The sequence below is a fragment of the Octopus sinensis genome, linkage group LG3 (assembly GCF_006345805.1).
Source record: "Octopus sinensis linkage group LG3, ASM634580v1, whole genome shotgun sequence".
NCBI lineage: Eukaryota > Metazoa > Mollusca > Cephalopoda > Octopoda > Octopodidae > Octopus > Octopus sinensis.
Window position 1 is genome coordinate 85,502,138 of NC_042999.1, and position 25,385 is coordinate 85,527,522.

Below are 25,385 nucleotides of genomic sequence, written 5' to 3' on the forward strand. Positions count from 1 at the left end.
TAAAATCTTCCACCCTCATTCACATACAAAACTGAGCACGTGCCTACCATTATAAAGCTGCTAATTTTCCCCAAGTCGTCGTTTTAAATTGGCTGTCTATGCCCTCCCTCTAAATAGCTATACCCACTCATTTTAATGTCTAACCTGTAGAGATTTTATAAGACTGAAACATCCGGAGTTGTCACCATGCCAAAGACCATACTGCATTCAACGTAGTGCATATGGCGTAGTGGTTAAGAGCGCAGGCTACTAACCCCAAGATTCCGAGTTCGATTCCAAGCAGTGACCTGAACAATAACAACAACAACATCGAAAATACCTTAGGAATGAGAACCCAGGTTCGAAATTTCCCCAAAACACCTGAAGAAGGCTGGCGGGTATATCAGCCGAAACGTTGTGTTAACAACAAACAAGATGGGGACAAATATCCGTCGAATGTAAATAACGTACATAATTCCTCATCTCTTAAATATAGAACTGTATTGTCTGATAAGATTCACCATTAATGTTATTAATTTTCTTGTCATTATCGGTGTAATTATGGATTGATCAAAAGAGACCTCGTTTAAAAAATATTCAATCTGGAACTAGTAGAAACGAGAAACATTGCTTGTATAACGATGATGCTCGTTTAAAATCATCAAATAATGTTAAGACAAGGGTACACACATAATCACTTTCGTTAGCTTACAATTGTTTCATTCAGAGCTGAATACTCTTAAGAGTTTCCCCAAACGCACAAGTATATTAAGTTTTAACAACTGGATATTGGTATTAAGCCTAATCAAAATTATAATATATGTTGTATATATTATACATAAGGTAAACATAAAAAAAAAAAAGATGAAGCAAAAGTCAAACAGGATTTATGAGGTTGATGCTCAAGGAAATTGGAAGATGTGTTTAATATTTCGAGTATACACTCATTTATGGAAAGGACAGATGAAGAGAGAGGAAAAAACTAAGACAAACAAATGTGCCTCACTTAAACTGTCATCACATATACACACACAATGGTTGTTTAACTACACATGGAACAAACATTATCAAGAACCTACTGCAGAACCTCTCATACAATCCACACCTATAATGAAGTTCTTGCTAGAAGCAATTTCAACAATAAAGTCAAGTATATCCCAGACATACTACTTAAAGAAACCTAAACACCTCAAAAGAAAGACAATCAAGTTCAACCCACTGTTCAACCTGCAAGTATGGATACCAATTGCTAAAAAATTCTTTAATCTCTTACACAAATATTTCTCACTGACAAATATGATAAATCAAGTTCAAATTCTGCCAACATTGACTTTGCCATTCATCCTTTCGGGGTCAATAAAACAACTAGAGTCAATGTCCTCGACTTACCCCTCTCCCAAAATTGCTGGTCTCATACCAAAATCTGAAATAGTCCAACCCATGCCAGCATGGAAAATAGACATTAAATGATGACGATGATGATGATGGTGGTGATGATGATGATGATGATGCACATGTATGTGTGTATATAGATAGAATCGACATACAGATTGGAGTGCTGTCATTTAAATTCTGTTTTGAAAAGTTGTCAAAAGTTAATACATAGATTAAACTACCAAAGAAGATAGAAAAATAATTTATTCTCACATTGTTTCAGATTTAAATTTATTGTATTTCTAAAATATTCCTATGCTATGCTCACTGAATTTTTACAATGTTTGAATATATTACAAATTATTAAATTAACAGTAATAATAGTCACAGAGAATAATACTTCAATATCTTACCTCAAAACATTTGCATGATGTGTCTGTGCAATATGCTTTGAATCTTGCCAAAGAAGGTGGAACAGTTTCTTAGAAGAGGCTACACTCACATCCTCCTCTAAGTAAAATGAGAGCTTCTTTACTATCACTGTCTGTATCAGTTCACCATCCAATTCTCATCAACTTTAGCATTATTATCAAAACAAACATGACAGAAGAAAGTACAATTCAACACAATACACAACAATAGTCCTGTGTATTCAAAATAAGCAAAGGATAGAGGTTCTGACGCACCAAGCTAGAAGTAGATATATTATGGGAACACAATATATCACAGATATGCATCTGAGGCTCTTAATAATAGCTAATAAAATCTTAGGTAATACTAACTTTACGGATGGAGTAACAATCTTTCTCTTTGGTGGTTTCAGGTAAACTCAGGCAGTCATACGAGAAGATGCATTTGCTAAAGGGTTGAGAGAATGCCTTGTAGGAACCTCTGTGTGGAGACATGGGGAAAAACTTCCACTTTCAACCAACACGAGGGTTTTACTTTATAGACATGTCTCAGCAGCTCAATTTTCAAAAGTTGTACTTTAGCCAGTGGGCAATGATCATCTGTAAGCTGACACAGAGTAGAAATACAGGAAAACAATGAATCAATCCTCAAACATTTCTAGGCATGTTACTCAAGTCTGTACTCACAGACTTATAGAAACCATAAGTGGCTTTCTGAATAATACCATTCTAGCTCCCCAAAATACCACAATCATTTGATGAGTAGTACCCTAATTCAAATGGTACATGTCAATTCACAGTAGCTGATGTTAACTGTACTGCCAAGTATCTCACTTCTCTTCTACCCTCTGTTGTCCCTATTACAATCTGCAACTGAAACTATGAACATTTATTGTGTAGCTAAGAAATTTGGATGCCCCAAAACTCTGTACCAGCACAGAGTTAGCAGTCAAAACTATTCAACCCCAAGTTATTAAATCCACCATTATGAGATGTTTTATCCCACACATTTTCCTCATCTCATCAGAGATGCTATTTCAGTTCAAATACTTTCAGTTTCTACTGATACTGCTTTTCTCTATGACATCAACAGTTCTCAGATAATACTCCGGCATGTTTCATTCATAGTTAAAACTACAAAAAGCACTACAAGATACTTTGGTTAAGAAAGAATGAATAACCAAGTTTGTGTGTGTAAGCCTTTAGCATTCATATTAATCTATCAAATATAATGCTTATTTATTCACATTGTCTTGAATTAATCATGCATTATCTTGTAGCTTCAAGATTTTGATGATATGGTTCGCTTTTTTTAGAATGACATTGTAAGATAGGTGTGAGAGGATGGATTTGGTCAGTTTGAACATAAAACAGGTAGGATATGTAGGTTGGATATGACCAGTTTAAATGCAAATGAGTTAAAATTTAGGTAGCAGAAAATCCATCATCTAAGAACTCAGACTTTCCTAAAATTCTTAAATTTTATAAATTTAGCAAGTTTTTGTGTACACACATCTGTGAGAGCCATGACTGTATAGTGATAATTGCAACTATGCAGCAACCATTGCAAAAACAAGTCACCAAACTGTGTCATATGCAATATTGTGTCATACTCTTTCCATTTAAGGCAGGCAGACAGACAAACAGATAGGTAGCTATAAAGCATACGTATTTATTATAAGTACATAACAATGACTCATGAAATAGATAAACTTGTCTGTGTGAAGAAAGATCATTAAAATTGAGCCAGCTAACTTGAAAAAATAAAAAGAAGTCAAACATGGTGTAAAGAAGTTTTTGTCTCAAAACTTTTGAATGGAAACCAAGAACGAAATACAATAAGTTTTATTGCATAATAAAAAAAAGAATGTTTTTAAATCTGCTAATGCTTCTAGTTAGCATAAAATTAAGATTTGATGCCCACAAACTTTTAACAGGTTTGTACATTCTATGATTTACATATGACCCAAAAGACTGCTTGAAATGGACAGGTACATTTTACACTTGTATCCCATTAATTCATCAGAACTTAAGAAAATTGGGGAAGCCTACAAATACAAAATGATTTCTACTTCTTGACAACTGTAGGACCCACTCACACAAACAAAATTATTGTCAGAATGTTGAATGTTTTTGCATGCTACTTGTCACTAAACATAATATCATTAATTCAACCTTACAGAATTTCAATGCAGTGTGCAATCAAAGATGCAATATTTTTACTTGTGACTGCATATGATGCAGCCAATCCTGAAACACTCTTAAGAACATGGAAAAAGTTATGGCTGAGTGTAATATTAGCAGTGCAAGAACTAATAAAAACTGTTAAATAATCTGTGGAAGTCAACACTATATACAAACTGAATGTTGCTGACAGAAGAATGGATACACACTGAAGATGCTATCAAAGCTGTAATCACTTTCACTGAACATGAAATCATTCAAAGCATTACAGCTCCTGATAAAATAGAAGAGAGAAGATAACTGAGACAACAAAACTGAAAATAATATCTTAGGCCACTGTGGAAAATGTGCATCAATAAATTTGTCGAACAAGACTTTGGTTTCAACCTTCAAAATGCTATACACACATGATGCCAAGTAATCTTATCACGTACTACAAGAAAAAAGAAAAGAAGCTATTCCACAAAGCAAACACAAATTTAAAGTAATAGAAGTACCCAGAAGTACAGTAAAGATACAAAGTTGTGAAAATAAACAAAAATGCATTTGTTATTTTATATTATTCATTAATAAAATTAAAATAATCAATTTGAATAAAATAACTTCCACTTCAATTTCTTTACTGTATTTTTGTTTTACAATGTTCATTTTTAAAAGCAACATTTGCTAATTCCTGAAGAGGGAGTTATAACCCTGAAATATTGAATGCAAGGTAAGTCACCATTAATTCATATCCCTGTTTTCCTGTGATTTACCTTGGATTTATATAACATTGTTCCGGCCTTACCCATGAATTTTTATATAATATATATATTTTCATATACATTATTAGATGCCAGAGACTCTTTCGAGTTTTTATGCCCTGTGACAAGATTTTTCATCTCACAGCGCATCCAAAATTCATCCTCCTCACCAAGCAAGCTTGTGGGGTAGCTGGTTAAATTGCCAATCACCCAACTGTGCACAGTCAATCTTGCTAACATGGTTATCAGTAGCAGTTGGTTTGTATGTGAGTGTTTTAATTATTTTTCCATGCTTGCATGTGTCAGATAGAATTTGAGATTGATTGTTTTATGGCTAGATGCCCTTCATGTTACAAACTCTCACCTGTTTCCAAATAAGGTAATAATCCCATAATCTATCAAAGAATGAACCCTTTGTTTGCCATCGGTGAACATGAACGAAAACAAAGGCATATACAAACTCACACAAACACTATATACGAGGGGTGCTGAAAAGGTTCTAGCTTTAAGGGTATTGCAAAAGGTTTAATTGGAGGTCCAACCTTCCAAGTTCTTTTACAGAGTTTAGAAAAACTGAAGGACTGCTGCAATAAGTTTGTGAATCTATGTTGAATACAATCACAAATAACTGATCCTCCTGTATTTTCATTTACCCAAAACCAGGAGCTTTTAAGCACCCCATAGTATATATATTGTGTGTTTGAGAGCAGTCTAAACTGACTTTGTTTATACTTTTTGTCTACAGCAAGAATTTTTCTCCATGGCAAAATGCAGTGTTCGAATATATCTCAAGCATATTAGAATTAGTAAAAAGTTTATAGTTATATAAATCATTGCTTAGTATTCAAATATGTATTTTACGGGGCAGCAGGTTAGTACAACCAGTCACAATAGTTTGACTGGAATTTAATAGACCTAGTTTCTCAGTCAGTTCAGAGTTGCCTCTCTTGCCAATGTTCAATTCTAAGAGGAGATAACTACTCTTAAAAGCATACATTTCTCGATATGGACAGAGAGCGCTTTGAACTGGCTGTGCTTACACCATTTTCTCTGCAATGAGATATTTTCTCTATGACAAAACTCAGTGAATGGCATTTTTTACAAGTTCAAATACGGGATCTTTTCGGTTTGAACGGCAATTTTTTTTAATAATTTCCACGTAAATAAACACTTTTAAACTTTGTATACTGGTAGAATGTGTTTATAAAACATTTTTCTCTTGGCTTTATTGAGAAGATTCTATAGTTTGTAAGATATTTGGGTTTTTTTCTTCAATTTCTGCAATTTCAACCAATCAATGACGTCTATTGAGGTGAAAACATTCTGTGCCGTATGAATATGTCCCTCGTTTAAGAAACAGATTGGGTTTATTTACATTTCTGAAGAAAAAAGATACCCTTCCCCCACCCCTAACCCCAAAACAGATTGAAATGCAATAGATCGATACTAGGGTCATAATTATGGGTGACAATTTCATATGACACCGCTAGAAAAAACTGCCGTTCAAATCGAAAGAGTCCCAAAATAATTTTTTTAAAACTAAGTAAATAAAACACAAAGTAAGGATCGACTAGTCACGACTAGCTAGCGCGAGTACGCGCACCGGGAGCACTCTTCTTAAATAGTACCCATATCTGAACTGATAACAAGTTTATATATAAACCACATAAAAAGCACCCATTACACTCTGCAGTGGTTGGCGTTAGGAAAGACACCCAACCGTAGAAACCAAGCCAAGACTATGGATCCTTGTGCAGGTCTTGGCCTTATCTGTTCCTATCAAACTGTCCAACCCATGCCAGCATGGAAAATGGACGTTAAAAGGTGATGATGATCCACACACTATTTATTAAACCAGTGATTCATAACAGCTGGGTCTTTTTGGCTAATAGCTGGTCAAACTTTGCAAAACGGATAGACCGTTTGTCACAAATCCCTACTTTTATAATTATTTATTTTTAAAGTATAACACCATCTTGACTACTTTGCTTGAAGGAGAATTCTAATAACTTTCTGACATGTATAACTAATGAGTATACTTATTCTCATAGCATTCACAACTAACATTCATCTCCACAACAACAGTTATATATAGGTGCAGAAGTGGTTGTGTGGTAAGAAGCTTGCTTCCCAACCACAGCGTGGCACCTTGGACAAGTGTCTTCTATTATAGTCTCAAGCCAACGAAAGATTTGTGAGTGGATTTGGTAGACGGAAACTGTGTATCTGTGCTTGTCCGCGCACCATCATTTGACTCCAATGGTGGTGTGTTTAGGTCCGCATAACCTAGCGGTTCGGCAAGAGACCGATAGAATAAGTACTAGGCTTACAAAGAATAAGTCCTGGGATCAATTTGTTCACCTAAAGGTGATGCTCCAGTCAAATGACTGAAGAGTAAAAGAAAATGCTCCATTAGGGCCCACCCCCTATTCAATCCCTGATGACATTGTTCCATTTTCATCTTTGTCACCCATAAACCCTCAGCCCACTTTTTTTCTTTCTTTTTTTTTTCTGGTTTATTCTGCTCTTGAAAATGCAGGCACAGAGATTCTGGATCTAATAACATAACCAAAATATTGCAGTTTCCATCAGCTGACCATCGTCACCAACTTTATTCTGCTCTGATCTCTACCAGGAATGAATCATTCCTTTTACAGACCACCCAACTGATCCATAGCACTTACTTGTAGCGTGCCATCTCAAATGCCTTCGGTTTCTTGATGATGGCCAGGGTTTTCAGAAGTTTCAGCTTGATACTTATGCTGAAGTTTTATTTTGAATGACCTCAGGGTGATCTTGCACCAAGTCTTGCTCTGATTTTTTGACTGCACTCCACTATTTGGTCAACAATGAAGCCTAAGTATTCAAACTTATCAACCTAGGCTAAATGGACCATATGGTAAGCTACTCTGAGGGCAGCCATGAGCTTGTCTTTTTGGTGCTGATCTTTACCTGAAACTCACTAAAGACTTGTCTAATTTATCAATCAGTCCCAGGAACTCAGCCAGCTAAGTAGTTATCTGCACAATGTCATTAGCATGCATATCTATCTATCATCTATATATATATATATATATATATATATGCACACACACACACAAGATTTTTTTTCATACAATTGGATATAAATGCACAATATGATAGTAAAACTTTTGCTATACTAAAGTTCATTTATATGTTTTAAAACAGACATTGAATCTTGAGAATATACCCCAAATTTTCAGCGAAGGAGCATAGGTGCTAGAATGTCAATTTCTGGCTCTGTTGAACCTTGCTATTCTGTTGAGAAATTATAGCTTAGGCTATATAAAAAATACAGTTTAGCTCACAGTTGTATATGCTGAATGGTAATGAACAGCCACATTATTCTGACCACTCAAATGTCTAATGGAAGTTGCTCGTGAAGACCTGTTGAGGCAAGTGAAATCACAATCAAAATCAAATTCGCTGACATGACCAATGACAACACCGCCTGACTGGCACCTGTGCCTGTGGAATGTTAAAATCACCATCTGAGCGTGATCATTGCCAGGCCTGCTGACTGGTTCCCATGCTGGTGGCACATAAAAAGCACCATTCAAGCATGATCGTTACCAGCATCGCCTTACCGGCACATGAAAAACAACATTTGAGCGAGGTCGTTGCCAGTGCTCCTGAACTGGTTCCTATGCAGGTGGCACATAAAAAACACCATTTGAGCGTGGCCATCACCAGTACCGCCTGACTGGCCCTCATGCTGGTGGCACATAAAAGCATCCAGCCATAGAAACTCTGCCAGATCAGATTGGAGCCTGGTGCAGCCATCTGGCTCGCTAGTCCTCAGTCAAACCGTCCAACCCATTCCAGCATGGAAAGCAGACGTTAAACGATGATGATGATGATGATACAAAAGGCCTATCAAGAAATAGTGTAGACACGACCGTGTGGTTTAAAATTTCATTTCATACCTATACGGGCTCAAGTTTAATACCTTCTACCATAGCCTGAAGCTAATCAAGGCCTTATGAATGAATTTTGGTCAGCAGACATCATAGCTCACAGGAGGGATCTTCTTGTTTTTGAAATGGTATATTAATAATATGCTTTACAGAGGGTATCTACTAATAGAATGATCATGGGTGAAATGCCTTTGATCATAGATTTGGTTAATCAGAATTTATCTGGAGTTGAAGATATTTTGAAGAATTTGTGTCCTTTTATGTGTCCCAGACCAGCAGTGCATTGTGTTCTTGTGCAAAGCACTTCATTCTATGTTGGTCCAGTCCACTCATCTGTAAATGGCATCCTGTTCACAATAAATGTTAGCCTGTCTACTTATCAACTGGGCTGGCAATGTTGGAAAGCTGCAACATTGCAAGGAAGAGCATTGTGACCAGTGGTATATAACAACATCCTATTGTCTGGTCAATATATATATATATATATATATATATATATTTGATTCCGAATTCCTTTTGCCAAGTCTGTCGTAAACGAAGTGATTCCAAGATAGAATCTTTGAACTTTATCATCCGTATCTCTATTTATTATTATATTTATTAATTATTATTATTCTGATCCCCCTAGTCGCCCTGTTACTATTTCAGCCTCGCCTCGTTTTTGCATATTCTGATAATTCACTAGTTATCGTTATAGATATTAAGATCTATCTCCCTTACAGGGCTGATTAGAAATTGGCTGCCGATTCTTCGCGGGTTTTCTCTTCCCTTCTCTCCCCCTCTTTTATTGTCTGTCTGGACTCCTCTCTTCCTACTCCTCGCCATGGCTATGCATACTTAAGCTAGAACCTGCTCATTCTTGATTCCGAATTCCTTTTGCCAAGTCTGTCCGTAAACGAAGTGATCCCAAGATAAGAAATCTTTGAACTTTAATTCATCCGTATCTCTATTTATTATTATTATTATAATTATTATATTCTGATCCCCCTAGTCGCCACTCTGTTTACTATTTCAGCCTCGCCTCGTTTTTGCATATTCTGTAAATTCACTAGTTATCGTTATAGATATTTAAGATCTATCTCCCTTACAGGGCTGATTAGAAATTGGCTGCCGATTCTTCGCGAGGTTTTCTCTTCCCTTCTCTCCCCCTCTTTTTATATTGTCTGTCTGGACTCCTCTCTTCCTACTCCTCGCCATGGCTATGCATACTTAAGCTAGTAACCTGCCTCATTCTTGATTCCGAATTCCTTTTGCCAAGTCTGTCCGTAAACGAAGTGATCCCAAGATAAGAAATCTTTGAACTTTAATTCATCCGTATCTCTATTTATTATTATTATTTATTAATTATTATTATTCTGATCCCCCTAGTCGCCACTCTGTTTACTATTTCAGCCTCGCCTCGTTTTTGCATATTCTGTATAATTCACTAGTTATCGTTATAGATATTTAAGATCTATCTCCCTTACAGGGCTGATTAGAAATTGGCTGCCGATTCTTCGCGGCGCGCCCGCCCTACCCACCCCCACCACCAATACCGGATATCTCTATTTTGCTCCAACTATACCGGATGTCATTTCTCCCACCACCATTATAGGTGTCTACTCTTTGAACCCCCCTCTTCAATACGCTATTTCACCATGCATTACCCCTCTCTCGATATCCTACGTTCTACTTGCCTAGTACCTGTCCTCTGAACCACCCCTCCCACTGGTGCTCCCCTATATTTCTGCACCCCCCCCCCCATAAAAAGCACCATCCGACGTGGCCGATGCCAGACCCCTCTGGCACCTGTGCAGGTGGCACGTAAAAAACACCCACTACACTCGCGGAGTGGTTGGCGTTAGGAAGGGCATCCAGCTGTAGAAGAAACTGCCAGACTAGACTGGAGCCTGGGGCAGTCCCGAGCTCCCCAGACCCCGGTCGAAACCGTCCAACCGTGCTAGCGTGGAAAACGGACGTTAAACGATGATGATGATGATGATGATGATATCAATATATAAAGAATTGAGAATGTGTGTCAGTGTGATTTACTGAAACTTGAGAACTACTCAACTGATTTCATTCAAATTTTACAACATACCTTACTTCGGGTCCATGCAGTGTCATGGGCCAAAAATATTTTGAACTGCTTGCCTAAAGTGATATCTTATCTCTTAATATACTGTTACACTAATTCAGTATTACATGTCAAAAGAGAAACAATAACACCGCTATTGTAATGTAAGATAATACTTTCAGTTTTAATAGTTTTACTATTAATACTTTTACTTTGTACATGATATATACAGAGTGAAACAATAGACATATACATGCATATATATATATGTATATATGTATAGATTTATATGTAGATCTATGTGTATATATGTGTGTATATATATATATATATATATATATGTGTATATATATATATCTCTTATTATAAAAGGCAGATTTTATCTGCCTCCCTTTGGGAGTTATACAAATCTACAATATAGGATTTCTTCAATTACAATTTACCTTGCATTTTTAAGAGTACAATGCATCGCGTCATGCCAGGTCCAGTTTTTAAAATTTAAACTCCAGTTAAGCAAAATTTACAGAAAACTCACATTCTGGTGTGTGTGTCAAATGCTTTTCTTAGTCTGGTTTACAGCACACGCAAACGCACACACACAGTGGGCAACGAATAAAATGAAAGTAATTGACTTACTGTAGTGAGTGATTCTTTCACTCTGCCTCCCACTTCCTCTTTCCACACAGACACGCAAATATATAAATAAAATTGTAAGCTAACGTGCGTGTGTGTGTGACGGTGCGTGTGTGTGTGTGTGTGTGTGCGTGAGTGTGTGACAGGAAAGTTTTTTTAGAAGAATATAACACCTATATCCAAGTAGCAGAAAGATAAGACAGTAAGGTGTGATTTGAGGGAGATTTGGCTGCTATTTCTACCATGTCTAGCTGCCATGTAGGGGTCTCCCTCATAGGCTCATACATACATATATACATAGATAAGACAGTAAGGTGTGATTTGGGGGAAATTTTGCTGCTATTTCTACCAGGTCTAGCTACCATGTAGAGGTCCCCCTCAATTCTTTTATTCTTCTGCTTCTTCCAGCCATTGCTCTGTGGCCATGCTGGGGCAATGCCTTGAAGAATTGTAGTTTAATGAATCAACTCCAGTTTTATTTTTGTAAGCATTGTACTTATTCTATCTGTTTCCTTTGTCAAACCACTAGGTGACAGGGATGTAAACAAACCAACATTCGTTGTCAAGCAGTGGTGGAGGACAATCACAAGCACAGACATGCACACACATACATGCATACACATATACACACATACATACATACATACATATATATATATATATGTGTGTATATATATATTGCAGCGTGGAAGGTGTTTGTAAGCCATTTAAGAAACACACAAAAACCGTTACATTCACTTCAACATTTAAATTTAATTTGCCAAAATATTTTCGTCGCTTTGAGACCGCGACCTGTTCACTGACAAAAATATCGTGCTAACAGGTCGCGGTCTCAAAGCGACGAAAACATTTTGACAAATTAAATTTAAATGTTGAAGTGAATCTAACGGTTTTTGTGTGTTTCTTAAATGGCTTATAAACACCTTCAACGCTGCAACTGTTTTCGTTCCAGCACACAATCTCAGATCAAGTCACTTGCTATGCAAGTACATCTCTGTAACTATATATATATTTATATATATATATATGTATATGGTAAAAACAGTAAGATAACAAAAGAAAGAAATAGACCTCAATATTATGTAAATAGAGGAAATCTTTATATATAAAAGTGAGGTTGTGTGTCTGTCTCCTACGATTTAGATTCCTAACTACTCCCACATTTTGCGGTGCAGTTTAACCAAACCGGGTATCTTATAGTCGTGATTCATATCGAGACCGTCTGGGTATTAGCGCGCGTCTACAATGAGTCTACGATTTAAAAAAAATTTACCATCAATTTTTCCCATTTTTAATCCATTTTTGACATATATAAGGGAAGTAACTCTCTAAAATTTATTATTAAATCTCAGAACGTAAAAAGCTACAGTAACACCCCTCCCCCTTTGTGGTTAGCCATATTGAGATGGCTATTATACTTTACATCTCTAAAAATGCTTATATAATTATTTCCCTTACAAACCCGAGCAACGCCGGGCGATACTGCTAGTATATATATATATATATGTATAAGTGTGTTTGTGTGTTAAAATATCAATTTATTGAATAGCAGTGGTGAATGTTTTAATGATTTTCTTTTCCAACTGATCTATATGTGTTATAATGCTGCCTCTTTACATATCATTTTCATTTTGAAATTTTTCAGGCTATGAAAACAGATGTTACAGTATTTAACATGTTATCATGAACTTTGCAGCTTGTTTGAATTGAAAGCAGTATCATGTTGACTATTTTCATTTGTTTTAGGCTTTTGTATTTGTTAATTATCATGCTGTTTCTTATAGCAGTGAGTGTATGTGTGTATTTATCTTTTATTTGTTTCAGTCTTTGGACTATAGCCATGCTGGGGCACCACCTTGAAAGGTTTATTTTAAAGCCTGGTACTTATTCTGTTGGTCTTTTTTTGCTGTACCACTAAGTTACAGCAATATAAATAAACCAACAGCATGTTTCTTTTTACATATAATTATACATCATCATCATCATCGTTTAACATCCGTTCTCCATGCTAGCATGGGTTGGACGGTTCGACCGGGGATCTGGGAAGCCAGAAGGCTGCACCAGGCTCCGGTCTTATCTGGCAATGTTTCTACAGCTGGATGCCCTTCCTAACGCCAACCACTCCGTAAAAACAGATTCATGAATATATACACACACACACAGACACACAACAGAATTTAGTTCCTGTTCAGATTTCTCTTCTGTCCACATACATTTCAATGCATGTGTGCACACCATTTGAGATATATGCTATATACTTGTAATGGGAAAGGTGTAGCAAGAGATGTTGAAGTAGCAAATAAAATCGGCATGTGGGCGATGTTGAAGTAAAACAATGGGAAAACATTGGATTGTAGTTGAAATAATTTATTTAAATGACACTTGCATTTACATGTTGTATACACCAAAAATCTCACTACATGACATTACCAACTTACTTCAAGCTGGCCAAGAAGAAATTAACAGGGTAAATACTGTGTTGATATGATGAGTTAGAAACGGACATGTTTTGTGTCAGTGTGTGCGTTGGTCATTCAGTGGTGTCTGTTAATGTTTGGCGTCAGCTACTGTGCTGGGTATTTCATGCTGAATATCTGGTTCTCTGTTTGGTTGCTTAACTGGCAAAGTTACTTGCTGGCCATCTCGCCTCTGGTTATCTCTCTCTGCCATCCCTTGACGGATTGCTGTATTTATAATGGTCGTGACAGCTAGAAGGACAGACATACCACAGGAGAAATTCCTACCAATGTAGGTTGCCTCCTGTCCACTTGAACCTTAAATGACATGGCTGAGGTCGTAGGTCAAAGGGAAAAACCATCCGTCATTTTTTGACAGGACAAAGACATTTCTTTCGCACCTGTTTGGCCAGTGGTGGATCAGACAAGCGAGAATCCTTAGATTCGGTTTTGAATCTCGGCTCAGAAAAAGGAAGTGTTAGTTTTTACATACTTATACACACATAGAACACACTCATAAATCAGCATACATCCTCACACACACATATAAATATATATATATATATATATATATATATATATATATATATATATGCATGAGTGCGTTGGAAAGTGCATATTTAGTTCTTTTACTATTTCTGATATTGAAATATTAGTTAATAACCAAGAACATTTCATTAACAAACCTTTTTTTATTTTAATTATCATAAAACTAGGATATCACCTTAACAGTTCAACAACCGAGAGTTATCTCCTCTTGATTTTCTGATATTTATTGCACAAATAGAATATATAATTTATGGATTGTTTTCTTCCATTTACACACATAGCACTGTGTAACTTGAATGATTTAGCTATGTGAGCCACCATTATCTGATCAATGATACAATATTCTATTTATATAGATTTTCAAATATTAGTTAATAATCAAAAACATTTCATTAACAAACCTATTTTTTTTAATTATCATAAAACTGAGAACTTCAGTCCAACAATCAAGAGTTATCTTCTCTTGTTTTTCTAATTTTTTTTCTTTTTCTTTTCTATGCATTACTTCATTCGATGCACAAACATAATATATAATTTATGGATTGTTTTCTTCCGTTTACACATATCACTGTGTGATTTAAATGATTTTGGGCGAGACTTCCTTTTATACCCCCAACCCCACCTTTTTATTCATTCTTTTTTTTAATGTTTTCTACACAAATGGCGGTGCCCCAGCATGGCCACAGCTCGTGAGCTGAAACTAGATAAAATAAAAATAAAAAATAAAAAAAAATCCCGGTTTTCGGCTACGGAAAATACGAATCTGCAAAAAAAAAATTTATAAAAATCGTTTATTGACTCTTGTCGATCAGATGTACCTGAGAGGGGTAACCCTGAACGAACTGAGAAAGTTTATATATAAAGCTATAAACTTTGTTAGTTCGTTCAGGGTTTAGTTGCCAGGTCTTCATAATCACAGCATATCTCTAAAGGTCTCGGTCTCCGGTCATTCCCTCTGTGAGACCCAATGTTCGAAGCTCATGTTCACCACCTCATCCCATGTTAGTGTGGCACTTTCTCACACAGCTGTCCTCATTCATACGTAACACATAACTATACTAGCGCAGTCATCTTTTGCACACCACAATTGAGGATTCCAACTTTTCTCTCAGGGTGCTCACACTCTTGTCATGTACGCACACTGACATTACACATCCAGCTTCATTTCTTTCAAGCCTACACATTTCCTCGGCAGTCATAGCCTGTGTTTCACTGCAGTGTAGCATAGCAATTCGCACACATACATCATACAATCAACCTTTCATCTTGAGCGAGAGGCCCTTAGATGCCAGCAGAAGTAGGAGCTCCCTGAACTTTACCCAGGCTATTCTTATTCTAGCCGCTACACTCTCAGAGCAATCACTCCCACTACAGACTTGGTTTCTAGGTAGCGGAAGCTATCAACTTCCTTTAGCCCCCCCCCGCCCCTAGCAGCATGTGATGGAATCTGTTTTCTGTGCTTCTTCAGTGTTTATTGCCTCTGCGCATCTGCCACGCACAAAAACTATCTTCCCGGTTAAGAGGGGGCTGAGGACCGATCCTTGGCGAACCCCTACTTCTTCACTATACTCGTTGCCAATTGTCACCTTACTGGTAGCATCCCTGTACAGGGCTTGTATAGCTCTTACCAACCACTCGTCTATCCCCAGTTTCTGCATTGACCACCAAATAAGGGATTAGGGGACCCTGTCAAAGGCTTTCTTCAAGTCAACAAAAGCCAAGTACATGTGTGTGTGTGCGTCTGTGTTTGTACCCACCTCCATGACAACCGATTTTGCTGTGTTTACGTCCCCATAACTTAGCTGATTGGCAAGACAAACCGATAGAATAAGTCCTGGGGTCAATTTCTTCGACTAAAAACGGTGCTCCAGCATGGCTGCAGTTACACGACGGAAACAAATAAATCAATAAAAAACTAAGCCATTTTAATCTCAAGCAATGCCGGGCATCTCTGCTAGTATATATATATATATATATATATATATATTATATATATATATATATATATATAAATGGGGGGGGTGACAATAAAATTATTTAAATCTATATAATTAGAATATTGTATCATTGATCCAATAATGATGGCTTACATAGCTAAATCATTCAAGTTACACAGTAGTATGTGTAAATGGAACAAAACAATCCATAAATTATATATATATATGTGCATTGAATGAAGTAGAGCACAAGAAAAAAATATCAGAAACACAAGATAACTCTTGGCTGTTAAGATGATATCTTAGTTTTGTGTTAATTAAAAAAAAACTTGGTTTGTTAATTAAATGTTTTTGATTATAGACTAATATCTCAACATCAGAAATAAAAAAAAAACTGAATATGCACTTTCTAACACACTCATACATATATATATGTGTGTGTGTGTGTGATGATGTATGCTGATTTATGAGTGTGTTCTATGTGTCTGTAAGTATATAGCATATATCTCAAATGGTGTGCACACATATTTGAAGGTGGTGGGTTTGGAAGGAAATGTCATCAGTTCACTTGCACACATGTGTTGAAATGTAAGTGGGGAGAAGAGAAATCTGAACAGAAACTAAATTCTGTTGTGTGTGTGTGTGTATATATTCATGAATTTGTTTTTATGTATAATTATAAGCAAAAAAAAACATTGAAAGATTGCTCAATACTTTTCAGTGGAGTAACATTCTGATGAAAGTTATGTAATTAAAACTTCAAAGTAACTGCAGTTTTCTCTGTAAAAATTATATATACACATATGTACAGAGGTATGGCTGCATGGTAAGAAAACTATTTCCTAAGCATGTGGTCTTGGGTTCAGCCCCATTGTAGTGCCTTGGACAAGCATCTACTATAGCCTCAAGCTGATCAAAGCCTTATGAGGAAACTGAAAGAAGCCTGTTGTATGTGTGTCTTATTTTTTGTCCATCACCACAGCTTGACAATGTTGTTGTTTTATTTACATCGCTGCAACTTAGTGGTACAGTGAAAAAAGATCAACAGAATAAGTACCAGGCTTTAAAATAAGTGCTGGGATCAATTAAACCTATCAAGGTGGTGCCCCAGCATGACTACAGTCCAAAGACTGAAACAAATAAAAGATAAATACACACATACACTCACTGCTATAAGAAACAGCATGATAATTAACAAATACAAAAGCCTAAAACAAACGAAAATAGTCAACATGATACTGCTTTCAATTCAAACAAGCTGCAAAGTTCATGATAACATATGTTAAATACTGTAACATCTGTTTTCATAGCCTGCAACTTTCAAAAGGAAAATGATATGCAAAGAGGCAGCATTATAGAATATATAGATCAGTTGGAAAAGAAAATCATTGAAACATTCACTACTGCTATTCAATAAATTGATATTTTAACACCTCACAACACACACCAAATAAAATTTTGTAAATGTTAAGCAATTTATATGACCTCGAAACTTCAATAAAACTCATGTCAGGAAAACAAAATATGTACCTGGTAACATGAAAAATAAATGAAAATAAATTTCTGTAGACAGTTTGAAAAATATCTATGTATAAAAGACAAGCTGTCACTCCAAAACTCACTCTCACTTTCTCTCCCACCACCAACATAGTTTCTACATAGCAACTATGCATGATATATAATGTATTAAACAAAGAAATTTGTTTAATATTCTTTCTACTGCAAATGTACAGCAAAGTACAGTGGGTCATTTAAGTGTTTGGGTCTATGACAAGGAGCCATATTGATTATAAGATTATAAATTTCTGATTGGCATTAATAGCCTAAAACCCATTTATCCCATCCATCTGCTGTTTTCACATAAGGTAATCATTGAATTTAAGATACTGTGACTAGGGAAAACAAAATATATGGAACATCATGACTGGAATGTTTACAATCACAGATTTGCTCAATCAGGTATGATCTGCAGCTGAACAACAGCTGAACTACATCAATATGCAGATAGACTGAGGATCATGAGAAAAATATACTTATGTCATTATTTGAAGGAATGCTATGAAAATCAGAGGGGGGAAAAGCTTCAGCAATACTGAGAACAACCATTGAATTCATATAATTCATTCAGCATCTAAGATGTCCTGCTTGACAACTGCATATTGTCTCATCTTTGGCTAAGCTCAGTTAAAGCTAATTACCTTCATCATCATTTTATAATGTTCACTCTTCCATGCTTACATGAGTCACACAGAATTTACTGAGGCAGATGTCTTTCATGGTACCAACAGACTTATTTCCAAGCAAGGTAATATTTCTACTATGGTCAGACATGTTGCAGTATATTGGAAATTAATGACGTTCAATTACAGCATCACATGATGTTAAGACAAGACACAAATATACATCCCACCCCAATATACATACATATATATATATATATATATATATATATAAAATGATGGGCTTCTTTCAGTTTCTGTCTACAAAATCCACTCAGATTTTGGTTGGCCAGGGGTTATAGTAGAAGACACTTGCCCAAGGTGCCATGCGGTGAGACTGAGCTCAAAATCACATAGTTGGAAAGCAAACTTCGTAACTACACAGCCACACTGTGCCTATATGTGAAAATAATATAAGGCTCACATCTGGGAGATTGAGTATAAAGCAAAAAATTATCTTAAAACCATTCATTGAAAGATTCAACACAGAAGTGTAAATACAAATATATATATATTATTCTATTTTTGATAAATTGCTTTTTATGAGAAATAATCTATCTGAATGGAAAGGTATTCTGTGTCTATATCATGTTTAACCTCATTCAAATATGTCTGCTAAATACGAGAGGTCAGATTTGATTTTAAACCCTTCAAAATGTGCACATAGAAATGTGTAGTACTGTCCAATTCCATTGCAAGAAAGTTGTAATTGTTAGCCAAATATCCAAACACTTTCATTCAGATATATACATACATGATATAATCAAATCATATTTTTATAGCTGTTTCAGACAACCAATGGCTGGTTGACAAAACCATGAATAAATTGCAAGGAAATCCTATACTGAATAAATATTATACGTATAAATAAAAGCAATGGAAAAGTATCAGTTAGTACAGATTTTGATAATCCCATGCAGCAAAGTGATATCTTTATACACACATACATATATCTATATATTTGTACACAGAGACACACATAAATATGTATCTATATCTGCAAACACACACAGATGAATGGCTGTGGTTAAGAAGTTTGCTTCTGAACTACGAAGTTTTGGATTCAGTCTGTGGTACTTTGGGCAAGTATCTCCTACTATAGCCTGGACTGACCAAAGCCCTAGTGAGTGGATTTGGTAGATGGAAACTAAAAGAAGTCTGTTGTGTGTGTGTTTCCTTGCCTAGACATTGCGTGAGAGTTGTAAATGACTGTTATTGTCGCACAAGCAGTATCATTCACTTCCAGTATTCTATAAGAACACAGGTCATGGAGAAATATTACCTTGCTTGGAAACAAATGAATGCTGGCAACAAGAGTGCCTGACTGAAGAAAACCTGCCTTAACAATTTCATTTAACCCATGACAAGCAGGGAGAAGTGGTCATTAAAACAGTAGTGATGATGATGATGACTGTGTCTACTTTCATATTATGTTGGTGCCTTTGCAGAAATGGATGTATATAATTCCAGTTGCACAAATTACAAATAAAATGTACACATTCTTTAACTCAAAGCTCTGTGATTTTTATTTCTTATTGCAAACTATCTAAGACTGAACGACAGAATTAGTTGTCTTTATCTTTGTACTTGAAGACATTTTTGTATTAAATAGAAGAAAATTCGTAAGTTAAATATCTTCCAAAGATACCACAAAGGGAAAGTAGAGAAAAAATTGTCACATAATTCAACAATTTAATTCATTCTGAAGCTGATTACACCAAGTGATTATCGAATACAACAGCTAGACAGATTTACACAGCAAAAGATGAATGTTTAAAATGGTTGTGTGAGCATAACAAGTAAATATATAAAAATAGCTATACTTTATAACTTTACATAGTTGTAATGGTAAATATGATGAAGACAGCAGTGTAAGAAAACCATTATAACTATGTAAAGTTATAAAGTATAGCTATTTTTATATATTTACTTGTTAACGTCAGGACAACTGTCTCTATTAGAGAAAACTTGTCAAGAGTTGATACTCTGAGTTGTGTTTCACAGGAAGTCACAAGAAATATGTCTCTATTAGCCCTTTAGCATTTAATCTGGCTGGATCCATCCTCTCACACCTATCCTACAATGTTAGACTAAAAAATTTACAATCATATAATTTAAATCTCAAGGCTACAAGACAATGCAGGATAAATTCAAAACAATGTGACTAAATAAGAAGCATGTAAGTGAACTGTGTAGGTGGTCTATCCAAATATTACCAAGCAGAGCAATATTACTGAAACAGGAATTCAGTTCAAGACAAGAGATGGTGAGCGATCTATCAAGGCAATCTGCTACACATTCATTAATAAAAATACTAGCAAGATATATTCAATAAAATGTAACGCAATAGTGAAAGCTATTTTAAAAAATAGTACGAAATACACACAACAAACAAGAATTTTGAAATCTTAGGTGAAAAAAATCACAGAAACAGGCCAGATTTTAAAATTTTATTCGCATAAATATTCTGAAAACTAACCATGGGTGATCCATGTAGTATGATTAAAAACTATCTAGACATAAAGTTTACCAGCCAAGTGCTATTTATGGTAGCTCGTATCCGGTTCAGAACAATTTTTACAGGCTTTCTTTGCCTTTTAGTAGGCCTTTGATATCTTTTATTCTTACTGAAATCAAAAGTACTAATGTTCCTACTGTCGAGGACACGACAACCTCTCTAGCACTGATGCCGTGATAAAATGCACCAAATACACTGTAAAGTGACTGAAGAGCATCCAGTCGTAGAAACTATGCCAAAATTTAAACTACGATCCAGACGTGCTGTCTGCGGTCGTCCAGACGGATAGTTGTTCCGAATAAGAACTAATTAGGTGACGGCACATTTAAAAAGTAAAAACGATTGATTGATTGATGGATGGATGGATCTTATTGGTATATGTTCTCATAAATTGGCGATTCGGTAAAAGAAACCCACAAAATAAGTACTGGGCTCAAAAAAAAAAAAAAAATACTGGGGTCGTTTTGTTCGTCTAAAGTTTTCAAGACGGTGCCCCTGCATGGCCGCAGTCGAATGATAGAAACAAGTAAAATATGAAAGATATACACACACATACATGTATGAAAATCTTGGATTGTAGAGTCCGATTCATTTTTGTTTTTGCGCATGCAGTACTACTTTACAAAATTTAGTACAATTTATGACACGTAATATTGGACAGAATTAAGATTTAGGGTACACAGCTAAAGAAAGGGTGGTTACGGCTGGAAAGCCACAGCTGTGATGAAATTTGCGGGCAGGCGCATGACTCATGTTTGACACATGCGCAAAACCCCGAATGAATCGTACTATTTTTTTTGGCTCAGTTTTTGTTTTAGGATGTCGGCTTTGAGCACATAAAAATTAACCGATACATATGTACAGGTTTGTTTGTGTGGTAAGAAGCTTGCCTCGCAACCATTTAGTCTCGGGTTCAGTCCTACTGCGTGGTACCTTGGGCGAGTGAATGTAATAAATGGAAACTGTAAGAAGCCCGTCGTATGTGTGCCTTTGTTCGACTAAACCCTTCAAAGCGAAGCTCCAGGTTGGCCAGTCGAAAGACAAACAAATATATATGATTTCTATAGAAGAGTCAAGAAATTATCTATTGCGCCAAAAACTGATATCTTCGCATGTGTCTATTTTAAGAAAGATAACGATAATTCACACACAAAAAAAAAAGAAAAAAAAAACTAAAGAGAGAAGTAGAAGGGTGTCACTCCCATTCCCGGAATTTCGTATTGACATTTATCACAGTTTCCCACCTCTCAGATTTATGCTCACTTGAGATTATGATTTTCAAAAAGTATGCATAAATGCATAACATTTTTTGTTTTCATTTTCGACTTGCTTCGATTTTAAGATATTTTTGAAATTTTGAAAACATAAAAAAAAAGTAAAAATGAGATGAAAAAAAAAAGTCGCAGGGAGAAAAAAAATTCTGAAAAACTAAAATTTTGAAACTCCATCAAATAACTGAATTTGTGAAAATCTGTGAAAATTTTTCGAAAAAGTCAAAATCGAAAATTTTGCGGGAAAGGAAGAGATGTTTTTCCCACCTGCATTTTTCTATTTGAAGTAATCGTAATCTACGATATTTATAACACACCTCCAAACAACGGTTTTTGGCGCACGAAATAAGATTGTTGTATACGTACGCCATATATATATATTTTCACACACACACATTTCTTTATTAGCTATAAGCTATAAAACCTAATAGTGTCGTGCATATATAGCACTTACTGAACTTGAGGCCATTATACATACAGGCACATATACATATTACGTACGTGCGTACACATTTTCTAGAGATCAGCTGTAATGCGTAAGCAAATGCATCACATAAATTATGATGGACTGATGCGAAACTTAGTTGAGAGAGATGTACACCCATCACAAGACTGCACGTGTATTCATACATACATCTATATATATCCATTCATGAAACTTATTCACATTCTAAAGGATCCGTGAAACTGTCTAGAAGCCAACAAAGTCACTTTGTGGGCAGCTAAAATTTTCTGTACAAAACTTTACAGCTCATTAAAAAAAGTATATGGATATATACATACATGTGCATGTACAAACATACAATACTGTACCTGCACATCTTATGTGTGCATATGCTGATACGTGCATATATATATATATATATATTTGCAAGAATTTATGTGCACACACACGCATCGTTTTTTATTGAAACTGATGACGAACAAAAGGTCGTTAAGAATCAAGACAGTTTCAGAATTGTGAATATACTTGCAATCTTGAATGTACACGTCATTCTAGGAAGCTCATAAGAGTCTGAAATGTTTCCTAATTCTTCGGTGTGATATTTAAGGATTAATATTTAGGGGATTGCAAGTGGATATCGTTTGTTCTTTCTGGAAACGCCAAACATTTTTAGTTATTTGTGCATATCTGTTGTTACATAGCCCAGTGCAGTAAGTGCAATGGGAAACTATAAACTAGAATAAAGGAGCTGTTAAGGTTCGCTTTTATTAACCATAATGTAGGTGAAACATTTGCATATGACCTCTACAACGTATGCATGTACCTATGTATGTGTTGATATGAACATAAATAGATCTCCGGTTTGGTGTCATATACGAAACTCTCGACCAGAGTTGCTTATGTGTGACATTAGAGCATATATATATGAGAAAACAAAAGTTAGGGTGAGCACACTTATGTAGCTGTGCCATATATAGCGACATATTCATAAGTATGTATGTGTGTGTATATACATACAAACATACAATCATACATATATATATATGCATGTGTGTATGTATGTATGTATGTATACACATACATATGAATATGTCACTATATATGGCACAGCTACATAAGTGTGCTCCCTCTAACTTTGTTTCCTCATAACCCTCAGAAAAAGGGATATCACAATACATATATACATGGATGTAATATTAAAATACCAAGTAGGTATTCATATATCCAGTTTGCTCGAGAATGAAAAGAAAACAGCTTACTAACAAAAAGAAAATGCAAATAGTGCTTTAGCCTGATGCGATTGCATAATGATACAATGACAATTTGTTTGGCGTAAAATGGTGTTACCTGTGGTCTGCCTAAAACTGGCTTAACATCCTGAAAATCCGTAAAGAACGTTGATGCTGTACTGTTATTTGGCGTGTGTCCCTCAAACTGTATAGTAGTCTGATCGAAATGTTGATGAAAAAAGTCATTGCTTTGGCTACCAATACTGGTATGATTCGGTTGACTGTAAATACTGGTTAAATTCATGATCTGAGGTGATTCTTGCTTAATATAAACTGGATCCCTTTTGCTTATATATTGTCGTCCTTTAGTCAGGGTCGCTCCACGGGGCATTTTCAAAGAAATATTTATATATAAAATTTTTAAAAAAAACTTCCCGAAGATTTGGGACAAATACTCTCTTTAATTAATTACTTTTGAATCGTAGTTTAGGAAACTTTTAAATAGAACTGTTTAAAAATATATAGTTAAATTAATGGGGATAATAAATAATTTGTTGAATTTAACAATTTTTTAACAGTTAAATGGCATTTAGATACAGGATGATTTACGATAGCTTATCACAGTCAATAATGGAACGTAATGGTAGCAAGTAGAATAAAGAGCTGACAACAAAGATAAATTGAAATGGCGCGAAATCATATTTCCCGCGATTTGACATCACGTGAACACGCTATGAACCTGGATAAAGTAATGTCTATATCCAGCAGAAACAATGGGAAATCTCGAGTGTTGTTATGCTTGTTTATACTCGGAAAGTTTACAGACAAAAAGTTTGGGAATTGAAATCGAAATTGCATAAATTTACCAATCAAATCGGTTTTTCTTTGTTTTTAAAAAAACTTATCAACAAATAAGTATAGAAATATTATTTTCGGAATATTGATAAAAGTATTATATTTCGGATCATATAATTTATGAAAATAATTTTCATTTAATGCATTCATAACACATTCGAATTTTTCTGAACGTTATTCATTGTCTTTTTATTCCATTAGTCATACTGTTATTTCTAGAGATTAAGTTGTATATCTTTTTTACATTTTAATGTATGATGTGCAATGACAAATTGAACCTAGTTTTTTTTTTTTTTTTCTGTGGTTACTGTATATTTGACGTTCCCAACAAAGACACGAAATTAACAGATCAATTTAGTATGTTAATCAAATTCAAGCATCCTAATTCATATCTGCTACGCGTTAATCGTTTGGTAGCATTATCCCTAAGTGTCGTATGAGACAATTGACGCCTCTCGCCCGCCATATCCTTTTCATAATAACAGCAGAAAACTACCATAGCAGAACAGTTACAAACCTTTTTCTTAAAATTTTCTTTAAAATTATCATGAAAGTAACACAAAATTCAAAGTTATAATTGTTCAAGAAC

The 25,385-nt window shown here is 35.4% G+C and overlaps 1 protein-coding gene across 1 annotated transcript in view; it reads right to left on the reverse strand.

Moving 5' to 3' along the window:
• LOC115209926 (transcription factor E2F3-like) overlaps window positions 1-24,598 on the reverse strand; it is a 42,256-nt gene extending 17,658 nt beyond the window's left edge. Inside the window, exon 1 of the mRNA XM_029778531.2 lies at window positions 24,060-24,598. Coding sequence (XP_029634391.1) covers window positions 24,060-24,332 — 273 coding nt within the window. The 5' untranslated portion in view covers window positions 24,333-24,598. The remainder of the gene's footprint in view (window positions 1-24,059) is intronic.
• Between the last annotated feature and the right edge of the window lie 787 nt (window positions 24,599-25,385).